The sequence below is a fragment of the Nerophis ophidion genome, linkage group LG06 (assembly GCF_033978795.1).
Source record: "Nerophis ophidion isolate RoL-2023_Sa linkage group LG06, RoL_Noph_v1.0, whole genome shotgun sequence".
Taxonomy (NCBI): Eukaryota; Metazoa; Chordata; class Actinopteri; order Syngnathiformes; family Syngnathidae; genus Nerophis; species Nerophis ophidion.
The window spans coordinates 50886914-50903583 of NC_084616.1; the positions used below are offsets into that span (position 1 = coordinate 50886914).

Sequence of the window (16670 nt, forward strand, 5' to 3'; positions counted from 1 at the left end):
ATGATGAGTCCAAGACATCTGATGTCAAAAGTAATACATTTGTTATTTTTCAAGCTGTTTTCTTGTCTGCTATCATTAACATCAGGAGAGACTGTATACTGTCACCTGCCATGTGTGTTTTTTTTTCATATAAAATAAAGTGGGTTTTAAATCTGTGTCATGTGTTTTTAATGCATTTACACTTACCAATTGTTTTCTTTCCTCCAGTACACAGTTTGGACGGCTCTGTGGGTGGCCTGGAATGTCTTCATCATCTGCTTTTACCTGGACGTAGGCGGTCTGTCCAAGGTGAGGGTTCTATCAGGTGTTAATATCTGTTACATATGCTTTTACTGAAACCTCAAGATGGTACTTTTCAAAATTATGTTTGGCCAGCTGCAAAAACAATTTAAGTATATTTAATTACACTATAAGATGTATTCACTTTGCCGTGTCATAGTTCAAAATGAGTGACCAATTTTCCAGTCATGGAACATATCTGAAAATGAGAAAAAAGGTAAAATGTTCTGGAAACAGTTAAATTATCCCTGAAAATATTGTATCCTCTCGCTTCCTTGTGAGCGAATGATAATGGCTTATAATTAACAGCCACGTCACCTTATCTTCTGCACAACATTAAGACATAGCGCATCTGTGCTTATAACTGGTGCGTCGGCCCTTGTGTAGTAGTAGTGGTCTGTGAGTGAGAGGTTATTCCTTAATACAACTACATGCTCCTTCCTGTCCTCTGTTGGGTGTAGGAATATAACCTTATGAAAATGTCATGATAAGGTTATTGTTACCAAAATCATCCTGTTACTGTTAAATGTTCTCAAAAAGTTCCTATACACAAACTGCATTTTTTAAAGCAAGATTTACTTTTAAGATAAATGGACACAATATTGTTTCTTGACAGAAGAAACTTTGTGCACTCTTGTTACACAAAACACCACAGTACATGTGAGACCGCTGTATATTTATGTATGTATGTACATAAATATAAAAAGAGCATATTATAAGATTAAAATCAGGCCAATGTACGAATGAAATGTTTTTCACACTACTCCGTACTGAGACAATTTCTGACACAGTTAATGTGCCAGTAGTGGAACTGTATACAACATTTTGCTCTGAGCAGCTGGTAGCGAGCACTACTCGCAACGAACACTCCCCTTCATGGTCTCTTGTGGCATTTAATGTTTATACATACCATTTTCTGACTGCTTTGCATAACAGCAGGTAAAGCATCCCAACTTCTTTGTCGACAGTGTAAAATGCCATGACAGAAACATGTAAACAACAGGCAGGGATGTGGGCAATGTCATATTTCGTGGAAGTTTCAAGGAAAACTATAGGAGCGCTGATTACTGCAGAAATTTTACACGGAATTCGCTCTGCTAAGGTACGCACACTGGAGTCAGTGAGCCTCTTAATTTTTCTTCTATAGCGTTGTCCTTTGGATGCTTAAATGTTTGCAGTGTAGTGTACTCACTTTTGTGAGATACTGTATCTGTACTAAATTTGTCTGATTTGTCAAATAATTTGGCTCAAAATAAGCATTCTACAACCCATGGAATCACCTTAATCTGATCGTGTTTGGCATTTCTAATATCGGAGTAACACAACTAAGTTAGTGATTGAAAACTATATCTCTTATTTAAAGTTAAAGTACCAATGATTATCACACACATACTAGATGTGGCGAAATTATTCTGTGCATTTGACCCATCACCCTTGATCACCCCCTGGGAGGTGAGGGCATTTAATGTTCATGGTGGGTGTGTGCTGCTGGAGGGGACCCTTCTGTGTCGCGCATGCACCAGTTTTAACATGCGGGGTATAACCCGGAAGTGGATCCCCTTCAAAAAAAACATATACAAGAACTGGAATGCAGAAGAGACTGTTTGTTAGCTTCACAAATTAAAAAAAGGAAAATGTTGTAGTGTGTCAGTTAGAGAGAAAAAATAGAGATTTGTTTAAAAAGGTAGCCAAGAAAATGGAAAATGGAGGCTTCATTCGGTCCCCTAAACAAATGCGAGTGAGATAAAAGAGAATAAAGTAGATATATTACAAGGCAAAAAATAGAGCGTACACACATCTCTTGAGTCTGCATTTGTGTACTCCAAACTGATTAACAATAACTCTGTATTCCACACAGCTGGCAAGCTTATCTAGAACAATAGAAACCCTCATTTAAAACATTATCGGGGAAAGGTATTTTTCTACGGACTCAAAACTTCTTTCATCAATCCACAGAGCTTATTAGATGAACTTTGATACATTCTAATGTTTTCTCTCAATTATCTTTCTGAAAAGTCCTTCAAAACAACTCTCCCACCAGTCTTTGCTTCAGACCCGCATCTACAACTCCAAGACCTTCTTGGCAGTAGTGTCACGTTCGGAACCTAATCTAAACTCCTTTTGTGATGCTGTGTGCTATTTAACATTAGCATAGCCATTAGAGACGTAATATTTCTAATATGTGACAATATTACAGCAGACATCAGGAACAACAAGAACTGTGCTGTTGACGTGTAAGGAGCCACAAAGATGCCTTGTTTTGGTGTTACAATATAGGTCAACCAGAAAAGCAATACATTAGTCTGCGCTAAAAGTGAATAAAGCGCCCTCCGGTGTACAGGAGGCACACGGCGTATGACCAAGAGTCGCATTAGAGCAGGAGTCTCCATCAGGTCGTTTGCTAACTAGAGGTCGATCACAAATGGTGTGACGCCAGGTAAAAAAAAAATAGAGCTAAAAATTACCGATCATCAATTTTTACAATGACGTCACTTTGGTCACTTGATTGACACACACAGCACCCAAGGATCTTCTGAGATGATGCTAGCTGTTGTGCACTTAATGTGAAGAAGAAGAAAAACGACCGGCAGGAACGCGAGAAGCACTTTTTTATTTCAACACTCTCCTCAAACGCCTAAAAGTCTAAACACCGATCGCCCATTTTTGTCTTCACAATAAAAGTGCTGCTCCATCCTGCTTGCACTAATAAAATAAGGCTCTCAGTAAACTAGGTCATACAAGCTACAGAGTGCGCTTCCAATATATTTATTGTAAAGGATATACAAATGAGTATGAATGCTAATAAACCACTTTCTAGTAGCACTGGAATTAGAGGAGGATTGTTTTTCTTCCACAATGTAAATTCGACATTGTGCAACTTATCAGCACAACTGTAATTCCCGTCTGATTCTAATCAGTGCAAGTCATCCGAATATGGTAATATATCAACTTATATTATTGTCTTCAAAAAGAAGGGCATCTTTATGCATTTAACATGATCACATTTTATTTAAACACCTATATATAAGTATATATATATATTTGTGTGTGTGTGTGTATATATATATATATATATATATACTGTGTGTGAATATATATATATACACATATATATATGTATGTATATATACTGTGTGTATATATATATATATATATATGTATATTTATATATATATTTGTATGCATGCATGTATGTATGTATAATGAGGTAGATCATCTTGACTTGATCATTTGATAGTTAGCTCAACTGCATTAGTGTGTGCATGGACACTGAGACTTCACTTGAGGTTTTACAATAAAAAAATCCGAACTATTTGAAAAATCACACAAATTTAGCGCATGGAAACATAGACAATGTAATCAGAAAAACCCTGGCTATAAAACAAAACACATATCCTAAAGCTACATGTCAAATATTGATTTCCTTCCTACTTTTCAGCTTTTCCTTCTTGGTTATAGATTGTAAAAAAAAAAACAGCCACTTAGTTTTATGTCCTGTGTTAATCCTTCTGATTTGTCGGGCGGTTTAGCTCGGTTGGTAGAGTGGGTTGCAGGTTCGATTCCCGCTTCCGCCATCCTAGTCACTGCCGTTGTGTCCTTGGGCAAGACACTTTACCCACCTGCTTCCAGTGCCACCCACACTGGTTTGAATGTAATTTAGATATTGGGTTTCCCTATGTAAAGCGCTTTGAGTCACTCGAGAAAAAGCGCTATATAAATATAATTCACTTCACTTCACTTCACACTTCTGATGCTTTTCATTGCACAGTGCAAAGCCGCTTTAAAAACCAAAATTGAGCATGCTTGACTTTTATCATCAGCAAATATTATTTTTGACCTTTAAGTAAATGTGATGCACTGACTCACGTACTTTTTTAGAACCTCAAAGCAGAATGCAAACATGTGAGGCAAGTGCTGACAAAGTAAACAACAACTCTTGCGTTATATACTCAATGGAATAAATACAATGCTCACACTGCTAATCCAAACTGTGACTCAAACTCACATATTCCTTCACTTATCGCACCCATAATTATTTTAGTTTATGCAGTGGTGGGAAGAGTAACCAAAAGTGTTACTTAAGTAACAGTACCGTTCCTTTAGAGTAATATGACTCAAGCAGAAGTAAAGAGTAGTCGTCCAAATATTTACTTGAGTAAGAGTAAGTATTATGTGAAAAAATTACTCAAGTTTTGAGTAAACTCCCAGTAACTTTTCAATTATTTAGTAGTTATTTTCTTAATTGTACTTGGACTCCAGTGTGTACAGTGAGTCTGCACATATGTGTGTGGGTGCGTGTGTGTGTATCTTTGTGTGCAAGTGCGGATGTGTGTAGAACATAAAACAGATCTACAATTTACTGCGACGTATTTTCTCTTGTTTGAAGTACAAATCTTGCAAGCTGAAATGTGAACATTTTATACTGACAGTGACAGAGCAATGTGTAAATGTTATTTTTCAAAGAAACACGGAATAGTCGTGCCACCTTGTCAGACATTATGTCACATTTTACAGTCAGTAAGATTTCATGCAATACATTAGACTGATTTGTCAAATGATTAATTCTCTTTTATTTTCACACCTACATGTTAAGTTCTAGTTGCCATGCTCTTATATTTAATGTGACTATTGTCCACACTTGTTGTTATTATGATCGTCACAGACATACAAAAATATTGCTTTTTTGGTGAACTGTTTGACTATTTACTGTTAATTGTAACTACAAAGTGAATTATTTTTACATGTCAAAGACATTTTCTAATATAAACTTCTGATATAAATGAATAAGATCGATGTTGTCTGTCGCTATTTATTATTGTTGTCTACTGACTGACAAAACATAAACCATGTACGTATTGTTTTTACTCCGTATAAATACTATTGTGTTCATAAAAAATGTTTGTGTCCAAACATGTCTGTAAAAAGGGTTCTGTCTACGTTTCTATCATCCACCATATATGAGATGTGCTGGCATCATGTTATGTAATTATGTAAGTGTCTTCTTTGAGAATATTCTGACATTTAAAATATGTCTGCTTTTATTTTATAATATACTTACTAAGATATTGACTTATTACACTTCTATACCCGTACTCAGTGCTTGTTGGAGTAACATTGTTAGTCCCTCCCACCACCAGCTTGTTCTCTTTCACCTGAAAATAATGTAGTATTCCGGCTTAGCTCCTTCTTCATACGGCGTCCGCATTACTGAAGACGCCACACAAGTCTTCCTGTCGATCTTACGAACCGCTCTTCCCTCACTCGTGAACAAGACTGCGAGGTACTTGAACTCCTCTACTTGGGGCAAGATCTCCTCCCCAACTCAGAGAAGGCCCTGCACCCTTTTCCGGGCGAGAACCATGGGCTCGGACTTGGAGGTTAAGATTCCCATACCAGTCGCTTTACACTCGGCTGCAAACCGATCCAGTGACAACTGAAGATCTTGGCCAGATGAAGCCATCAGGACCACATCATCTGCAAAAAGCAGAGACCTAATCCTGCAGCCACCAATCTGGATCCCCTCAACGCCTTGACTGCGCCTAGAAATTCTGTCAATAGAAGTTATGAATAGAATGGATGACAAAGGGCAGCCTTGCCTGAGTCCAAACCTCACTGGAAATGGGTCCGATTTACTGCCGGCAATGCGAACCAAGCTCTGACACTGATCATACAAGGAGCGGACCGCCACAATCAGACAGTCCAATACCACATACTCTCTGACTACCCGGGGTACACGGTCAAATGCCTTCTCCAAGTCCCTTATTGACAATAATGTTAATAACAATTAAAAACACAGATTAGATTTTTTAATCTATCAATGAATTTGTATGTTTTTATTATATATTAAATTTAATTCAAAGCACATTATGCAATTTTTTCTGATGGCGTCATGTTGACCAGGCTCCCACTACGCATAGCCACACACGTGGGTATGTTGACAATCTAGGGGAAACTCTTAGCTGTATTGATAAATAATCCCATGTAAATAGCTGCACATGCACAGATTTTGTACAGATGGATGTGCAGATCTTGTGGCTAGTACATGATTATTCGTTATTAATTAGCTCATTGTACAAACCCCGTTTCCATATGAGTTGGGAAATTGTGTTAGATGTAAATATAAATGGAATACAATGATTTGCAAATAATTTTCAACCCATATTCAGTTGAATATGCTACAAAGACAACATATTTGATGTTAAAACGGAAATACATTTTTTTTTTTGCAAATAATCATTGACTTTAGAATTTGATGCCAGCAACACGTGACAAAGAAGTTGGAAAAGGTGGCAATAAACACTGATAAAGTTGAGGAATGCTCATCAAACACTTACTTGGAACATCCCACAGGTGTGCCGGCTAATTGGGAACAGGTGGGTGCCATGATTGGATACAAAAACAGCTTCCCAAAAAATGCTCAGTCTTTCACATGAAAGGATGGGGCGAGGTACACCCCTTTGTCCACAACTGCGTGAACAAATACAAACCCCGTTTCCATATGAGTTGGGAAATTGTGTTAGATGTAAATATTAACGGAATACAGTGATTTGCGAATCCTTTTCAACCCATATTCAATTGAATGCACTACAAAGATAAGATATTTGATGTTCAAACAAATAAACTTTATTTTTTTTTTGTTGCAAATAATAAACTTAGAATTTCATGGCTGCAACACGTGCCAAAGTAGTTGGGAATTGACTTGTTCACCACTGTGTTACATCACCTTTTCTTTTAACAACACTTAATAAACGTTTGGGAACTGAGGAAACTAATTGTTGAAGCTTTGAAAGTAGAATTCTTTCCCATTCTTGTTTTATGTAGAGCTTCAGTCGTTCAACAGTCTGGGGTCTCCGCTGGCGTATTTTACGCCTCATAATGTGCCACACATTTTCGATGGGAGACAGGTCTGGACTGCAGGCGGGCCAGGAAAGTACCCACACTTTTTTTTACGAAACCACGCTGTTGTAACACTTGTCTTGCTGAAATAAGCGGGGGCGTCCATGAAAACGTTGCTTGGATGACAATATATGTTGTTCCAAAACCTGTATGGACCGTTCAGCATTAATGGGGCCTTCACAGATGTGTAAGTTACCCATGCCTTGGGCACTAATACACCCCCATACCATCATAGATGCTGGCTTTTGAACTTTGCGCCTATAACAATCCGAATGGTTATTTTCCTCTTTGTTCTGGAGGACACCACGTCTTCTGTTTCCAAATATAATTTGAAATGTGGACTCGTCAGACCACAGAACACTTTTCCACTTTGCATCATTCCATCTTAGGTGAGCTCGGGCCCAGCCAAGCCGGCAGCGTTTCTGGATATTGTTGATAAATGGGTTTGGCTTTGCATAGTAGAGTTTTAACTTGCACTTACAGATGTAGCGACCAACTTTAGTTACTGACAGTGGTTTTATGAAGTGTTCCTGAGCCAGTGTGGTGCTATGCCTTACACACTGAAGTCGTTTTTTAGATGCAGGGATCAAAAGTCCGTAATATCATCGCTTACGTACAGGGATTTCTCTTGATTCTCTGAACTTTTTGATGATTTTACGGACCGTAGATGGTAAAATCCCTAAATTCATTGCAATTGCTCGTTTGAAAATTTGCTTACAAAGTGGTGACCCTCACCCCATCCTTGTTTGTGAATTACTTAGCATTTCATGGAAGCTGCTTTTATACCCAATCATGGCACCCACCTGTTCCCAATTAGCCTGCACACCTGTGGGATGTTCCATATAAGTGTTTGATGAGCATTCCTCAACTTTATCAGTATTTATTGCCATTTTCCCAACTTCTTTGTCACGTGTTGCTGGCATCAAATTCTAAAATTAATGATTATTTGCAAAAAAAAATGTTTATCAGTTTGAACATCAAATATGTTGTCTTTGTAGCATATTCAACTGAATATGGGTTGAAAATTATTTGCAAATCATTACATTCTGTTTATAGTTACATTTAACACAATTTCACAACTCATATGGAAACGGGGTTTGTAGTCAAACAGTTTAAGAACAACGTTTCTCAAAGTGCAATTGCAAGAACTTTAGGGATTTCAACATCTACGGTCCATATTATCATCAAAAGGTTCAGAGAATCTGGAGAAATCACTCTATGTAAGCGGCATGCCCGGAAACCAACATTGAATGACCGTGACCTTTGATCCTTCAGACGGCACTGTAGGGCTGCGAATCTTTGGGTGTCCCACGATTCGATTCAATATCGATTCTTGGGGTCACGATTCGAATCAAAATTGATTTTTTTCAATTAAATACGATTCTTTATTCAAAAACGATTTTTTCCAGATTTAAAAGGATTCTCTATCCATAGGATTTCAACAGGATCTACCCCAGTCTGCTGACATGCAAGCAGAGTAGTAGATTTTTGTAAAAAGCTTTTATAATTGTAAAGGACAATGTTTTAACTGATTGCAATAATGTAAATTTGCTTTAACTATTAAACAAACCAAAAATATGACTTATTTTGTCTTTGTGGAAATATTGGACGCAGTGTGTTGTCAAGCTTATGAGATGCGATGTTAGTGTAAGCCAGTGTGACACTATTGTTCTTTATTTTTATTTATATAAATGTCTAATGATAATGGCAATGAGCTATTTTTATTCACTGCTATGCTGAAAATATAACTAATATTCAGAGGTGGGTAGTAACCCGCTACATTTACTCAGTTACATTTACTTGAGTAACTTTTGGGATAAATTGTACTTCTACGAGTAGTTTTTATGCAACATACTTTTTACTTTTACCTGAGTATTTTTATAGAGAAGAAAGGCTACTTTTACTCCTTTCCCTTTATCTACATTCGGCTCGCTACTCGCTACTTTTGTTTATCGATCTGTTAATGTTTGTTTTGGTTTATGACAGAGCTTCAACGTAGGATACGCATGCCTGCGTTTCACCAATCACATGCAGTCACTGATGACGTTGGACCAATCAAACAGAGCCATGCGGTCACATGACCCGACTTAAACAAGTTAAAAAACTTATTCGGGTGTTACCATTTAGTGGTCAATTGTACGGATTATGTACTGTACTGTGCAATCTACCAATAAAAGTTTCAATCAATCAATCAAAAGTGTAAAGGAAAAAAGACACTTTTCATTTCAACCGTACTTCCCGTCAAAAGCCTAAAGACTGATCGCACAGTTCCTGTCTTCACAATAAAAGTGCCGCTCCATTGCGCCTGCGCTAACAAAATAATAGTCTAAAAACCAGCGCAAACAAGCGAGCAAGCTACGGAGTTTGCCGCCAATGTATTTATTGTAAAGTGTATAAAAACGAATATGGATGCTGGACAAATAAAATGCCCCCCCAAAAAAACACTTTCATGTGGTATTGGACAGAAAAGAGGAACTTTTTTTCTCATCCATTTGAAAACGTGGACGTCTGATTCCAATCAATGCAAGTCATCAGAATCAGGTAATACACCAACTTATATTCTTGCCTTCATGAAAAATAGGAATCTATACGTTAAACATGCATTTATATTCATTAAAATACCTTTAACATGTCAACAAAAATGGCAAAATAAATAAATATAAATGATATACTGTATATATATATATATATATATATATATATATATATATATATATATATATATATGATATTTGTGTGTATATATGATACGTGTGTGAATGTATATGGATATATGAGGTAAATCACCTCGACTTGATCATTTATTAAGTAATTGATAAACATTGAAAAACTTATTGGGGTGTTACCATTTAGTGGTCAATTGTACGGAATATGTACTGTACTGTGCAATCTACTAATAAAAGTTTCAATCAATCAATCAAAAGAGTACAGGAAAAAATAAAATTTTTATTTCAACCGTACTTCCCGTCAAAAGCCTAAAGACTGATCGCACAGTTCCTGTCTTCACAATAAGTGGCCGCTCCATTGCGCCTGCGCTAACAAAATAGTCCGAAAACCAGCGCAAACAAGCGAGCAAGCTACGGAGTTTGCCGCCAATGTATTTATTGTAAAGTGTATAAAAACGAATATGGATGCTGGACAAATAAAATGCCCCCCAAAAAAAACACTTTCATGTGGTATTGGTCAGAAAAGAGGAACTTTTTTTCTCCTCCATTTGAAAACGTGGACGTCTGATTCCAATCAATGCAAGTCATCAGAATCAGGTAATACACCAACTTATATTCTTGTCTTCATGAAAAATACAAATCTATATGTTAAACATGCATGTATATTCATTAAAATACCTTTAACATGTCAACAAAAACGGCAAAATAAATAAATATAAATTATATACTGTATAGGGCTTCACGGTGGCAGAGGGGTTAGTGCGTCTGCCTCACAATACGAAGGTCCTGCAGTCCTGGGTTCAAATCCAGGCTCGGGATCTTTCTGTGTGGAGTTTGCATGTTCTCCCCGTGAATGCGTGGGTTCCCTCCGGGTACTCCGGCTTCCTCCCACTTCCAAAGACATGCACCTGGGGGTAGGTTGATTGGCAACACTAAATGGTCCCTAGTATGTGAATGTTGTCTGTCTATCTGTGTTGGCCCTGCGATGAGGTGGCGACTTGTCCAGGGTGTACCCCGCCTTCCGCCCGATTGTAGCTGAGATAGGCGCCAGCGCCCCCCGTGACCCCAAAAGGGAATAAGCGGTAGAAAATGGATGGATGGATACTGTGTATATATATATATATATATATATATATATATATAAATATATATATACATATATGATATTTGTGTGTATATATGATACGTGTGTGTATGTATATGTATATATGAGGTAGATCACCTCGACTTGGTCATTTATTAAGTAATTGATAAACGTTGAAAAACTTATTGGGGTGTTACCATTTAGTGGTCAATTGTACGGAATATGTACTGTACTCTGCAATCTACTAATACAATTTTCAATCAATCAATCAATCAATCAATCAATCAATCAATCAATGCCTACTGAGCCTATGGTGCTCTTAAGTTATTGTGGCTCAATGTGCCTTAATTTTGTTTATTTTAATGTACTATATATATATTATTGTTTTAGTTGCTTAAGAGATATTCCTGGCTCTGAAGTTGCTCATTGCTATTTTTGTTTTTGTGCATTACTTGTTACCGTAATCAGGTTACTCATCAGTTACTCAGTACTTGGGTAGTTTTTTCACAACATACTTTTTACTTTTACTCAAGTAAATATTTGAGTGACTACTCCTTACTTTTACTTGAGTAATAAATCTCTAAAGTAACAGTACTCTTACTTGAGTACAATTTCTGGCTACTCTACCCACCTCTGCCAATATTGATACTGTTGTTAATATTCATTTTTGTTTCACTACTTTTGGTTTGTTCTGTGTCTTGTTTGTGTCTTCTCAATTGCTCTGTTTATTGCAGTTCTGAGTGTTGCTGGGTCAGGTTTGGTTTTGGAATTGGATTGCATTGTTATGGTATTGCTGTGTTTTGTTTTGTTGGATTGATAAAAAAAATTAAAATAAACAAAAAAATAAAAAAATCGATAAAAAAAGAAAAAAGATAATAGATTCTGAATCGCACAACGTGAGAATTGCGATTTATATTCGAATCGATTTTTTCCCACGGCACTGTATCAAAAACAGACATCAATCTCTAAAGGATATCACCACATGGGCTCAGGAATACTTTAGAAAACCACTCTAACTAAATACAGTTTGTTGCTACATTTGTAAGTGCAAGTTAAAGCTCGACTATGCAAAGCGAAAGCCATTTTTCAACAACATCCAGAAACGCCACCGGCTTCTCTGGGCCCGAGATCATCTAAGATGGACTGATGCAAAGTCGAAAAGTATTCTGTGGTATGACGAGTCCACAGTTCAAATTGTTTTTGGAAATATTCGACATCGTGTCATCCGGACCAAAGGGGAAGCGAACCATCCAGACTGTAATCGACGCAAAGTTCAAAAGCCAGCATCTGTGAAGGCACCGTTAAAGGCCTACTGAAATGAGATTTTCTTATTTAAACAGGGATAACAGGTCCATTCTATGTGTCATACTTGATCATTTCGCGATATTGCCATATTTTCGCTGAAAGGATTTAGTGCAGAACATTGACGATGAAGTTCGCAACTTTTGGTCGCTAATAAAAAAGCCTTGCCTGTACCGGAAGTAGCAGACGATGTGCGCGTGACGTCACGGGTTGTAGGGCTCCTCACATCCTCACATTTTTTACAATCATAGCCAGCAGCAGCTAGAGCTATTCGGACCCAGAAAGCAACAATTTCCCTATTGATTTGAGTGAGGATGAAAGATTCGTGGATGAGGAAATTTAGAGTGAAGGACTAGAAAAAAATAATAATAAAAGTTAAAAATAAAAAAGGCGATTGCAGTGGGAGCAATTCAGGTGTTATTAGACACATTTACTAGGATAATTCCGGAAAATCCCTTATCTGCCTATTGTTTTAGTGAGATTATACAGTACCTGAAAGTCGGAGGGGTGTGGCCACGGGTGTGTTAAGGCCAGAGTCTCTGTGGGAAGTCACGCGCTGCAGCAGGACGAAGCTCCGCTAATGTCTCCGGTAAGAGCTGACTTATTACCACAATTTTCTCACCGAAAACTGCCGTTTGACGTTTGGTCGGGATCCATGTTCGCTTGACCGCTCTGGTCCATAGTAAAGCTTCACATTCTAGAATTTTAAACAAGGAACCACTGTGTGTTTGTGTGGCTAAAGGCTAAACGCTTCCCACCTCCATCTTCCTATTTTGACTTCTCCAATATTAATTGAACAATTTGCAAAAGATACAGCAACACAGATATCCAGAATACTGTTTAATTATGCAATTAAAGCAGACTACCTGTAGCTTGCATCGGGCTGGAAAATAATGTCCGCTACAACCCGAGACGTCAAACGCACTTGTCATCATACGAGTGATCATACCGCGACCTTTTCAACACGACACTTCGTGGGAAATTTAAAATTGCAATTTAGTAAACTAAAAAGGCCGTATTGGCATGTGTTGCATTGTTAAAATTTCATCATTGATATATAAAATATCAGACTGCGTGGTCGGTAGTAGTGGGTTTCAGTAGGCCTTTAATGCTGAAAGGTACATAAAGGTTTTGGAACAACATATGCTGCCATCTAAGCGCAGTCCTTCTTGGACGCCCCTGCTTATTTCAGCAAGACAATGCCAAGCCACATTCAGCACGTGTTACAACAGCTTGGCTTCGTAAAAAAAGAGTGCGGGTACTTTCCTGGCCTGCCTGCAGTTCAGAACTGTCTCCCATCGAAAATGTGTGGCGCATTATGAAGCGTAAAATACAACAGAACGACTGAAGCTCTACATAAAACAAGAATGAGAAATAATTCCACTTTCAAAGATTCAATTATTTCCCTCAGTTCCCAAACGTTTATTGAGTGTTGTTAAAAGAAACGGTAATGTAACACAGTGGTGAACATGCCCTTTCCCCTCTACTTTGGCACATGTTGCAGCCATGAAATTCTAAGTTAATTATTATTTGCAAAAAAAAAAATTAAAAGTCTGAGTTTGAACATCAAATATATTGTCCTTGTAGTGCATTCAACTAAATATGGGTTGAAAAAGATGTGCAAATCATTGTATTTTGTTTATATTTACATCCAACACAATTTCCCAACTCATATGGAAACGGGGTTTGTATTAAGCTTTGCTTCTTCCGAATCCTTTCAGAACATGTTGTAAAAATAAAATATGTAAAACATGTGATGCATCATAGTGAAACTGTATACACAAATTTACATCTAACACAATTTCCCAACTCATAATGAAACGGAGTTTGTAGTTGTGTGTGTAAATCTCGCCAGATAGCCACCACACTGCTGGATTCCCCAAAGGTTTTTTTCGGATTAAATATTGCATTGCTCTTTGTCACTCCTCTTTTCCTCTCCGACTGTCCCTCTCCCTCCACCTTCCTTCTCACTAATGGGTCTGTTGGCCAATTGGCAACCCGACTATTGAGAATAATTAATTCAGCCGATATTTGTCTCACACCTACATCAAAAATCCAAAAGGAATTTCAGAGACACCTTCTCAAGCTCTGATGCCTCTGTCGTTGTCTGACAGACCGAAGCTCTGTTGAGTGTGTCTTGTATATCACTTTACTCAGCTCTGTCCGTCCACTATGAGTGTGTTTGTGTGTGCTGTATAATGAAGCTTGTTGGGACCAGCTGCTCGGGGCTGAGGCTGGGCATTAACCCAACAGATGGAGCCAGCCTCGGCTCCCAGTCCTGCATATGGTGGCCAGGAGGAGAGCTGCCTAATGGGCTGTGGACGCGCACACACACACACACACACACTTGACACACTGCCTTCTTAGAAGCCCCTGACACATTTTATCATCAGACAGAGTCAGCTAATTCAGACAGGCTTGCCTTGCACAACCTTGACGGGACAATTGGGAGAGTGTGTATGTGACACGTATGGTAGTGTATTTGTGTGCGCGAGTAAGCAAGCCAGGCCCTTCAAGCACGGGGGAGGTCATGTGGCACATGCTCTGTCACCTCCTATTGATCCCCATCTTCTCCCCCATGGCACAAGACTAACTGACGGACAAACCCCTGATTGTCCAGACAGACCTCTGACCAACACAGCCGTCCCCTACCTTCTCATTTTTTCCACACTAACACATATACTTTTCAAATGAAAGCCTCGATTTTAGGCATCCACACAATATTCCAGAGTCTACAACCAGTAGCTCGTCAGCTACCGATAGCTTGCCAGCTGATTTTGAGTCGTTCATCAATGGGTCAAAGAACATTTGCTTTAAAACTCCGTAATTTTCTGCGAAAACCAGCATTTTTAATTTTCATTTTCCTACATATGTCACATACTGTCGTGCGTGCAATGTCATACGCCCTCGCGGAGCAGAGAGGTAGGGGCATGGGTAAAGTTAGGTGTCGCAGGTGGTGCAAGCGGAGCGGTGCGAGTGGTAATACGAAAGAGAGAAGGTGCAAATCTGTTAACAAATGGATGAAGAACAATTAATTCCGAAGAAAAACAGCGCAGGGTCCATCGTCTGGCGGTGGTTTGGCTTCAAACGAGAAGATGTTGAACAGACAATTGTAATATAGCAAGTATGCGGCAAAAGCGTTGCTACAAAAAGTAGCAGCATTACTAATTTGTGGCATCATTTGAAAAGTCACCCGCTAGAGAAGAGTGCTTGAAACTCCACGTCACAATCAGCGGCCAACCAAAATGCCGAAGCAACCAACACTGACCCAACTGAGCCTGGTGTCTTCCATTTCCAGATCAACACCGCATGAAAAAAATAGTCAAAAACAGGAGATATCGTCCGCAGTAACCTACCACATTTCCTATTATGCAGCACATTTTTATTTTACAGTTTTTTAATTATCATGTGTGACATCATGCACAAAAGTGCACTTTGCTTGTTTTAAAATATTGTAGTGGCGTTCAGTAGAAAAAGTGCACTTTAATTTAAGTGTTGTTTTGATATTTCATCTTAATGACATCATGCACAAAAGTGCACTGTTTGTTTTAAAATGTCTGACAATCTTGCACTTTCTGTTTTGAAATTACATGAATGTTTGTGCCACTGCCTAATAACTGTTTAATAAATACAGTTTTGGTAAATTGACTTAGTTTTGATTTCCCTCTTTGCATGAAAGTTTAAAATGAGCATATATTAATGCGGTATGGCCAAGAATGTTTTATGTAGACACATAGAATCATGATACTGGTGTGATTATATGCATCAAGTATTTATTCAAGGCTAAAGCCAAATATTGAGATATATATCGTGTATCGTGACATGGCCTAAAAATATTGAGATATGAATAAAGCCATATCGCCCAGCCCTGCTACACACTTGATCTGTGGGCTTTGCCTGAGATCTTATATTCGGTTGTTGTCATGTCAGAGCCGTATATATGACTCTGTCGCCTCCAAGAGGACAGTGGCGCATCGGCCATCATGCGGGGAGGTTGTCGTTTAATGAAAATTGGCTGGAAAATGACAAATACAAAATTTGGATAAAACGTGGACCAAATCCATGTGTAGCCTGCTCCAGAGTATGCAAAAAGGAAATGAATTTGCACTTTTTGGACTTGTGTGCACTGTGAAGGTCATATGTAATTTTTTTTGACATTTTGCACTATATAGAGCTGAGTTAACGTGAATGATTTTGCTTTTTTATACAACATGGTTCGATGTATTTTTTGCTCCATTATTTAGGTTATCAACTTAACTTGTCTGACTACTTCAGTGAAAGTAAACAAAGTTAACTATGTATTATTGTTGATTTGTTATCTCAAACCCACAGTTATAAGGCTAGATATGCTTACTGAAAGGTAACTGAGATGTTATGATACAAACTAAATATTTTCCTTTAATTTATTATCTTTTTATGAATGTGGAACAGTTTTGTTAATA

At 38.1% G+C, this 16670-nt stretch overlaps 1 protein-coding gene across 3 annotated transcripts in view; it reads left to right on the forward strand.

Annotated features, from left to right (window-relative positions):
• nkain4 (sodium/potassium transporting ATPase interacting 4) overlaps nucleotides 1-16670 on the forward strand; it is a 121295-nt gene that overhangs the window by 51161 nt on the left and 53464 nt on the right. For all 3 annotated transcript variants that reach the window (XM_061904155.1, XM_061904156.1, XM_061904157.1), the window contains exon 3: nucleotides 208-288. In XM_061904155.1, coding sequence (XP_061760139.1) covers nucleotides 208-288 — 81 coding nt within the window. The remainder of the gene's footprint in view (nucleotides 1-207; nucleotides 289-16670) is intronic.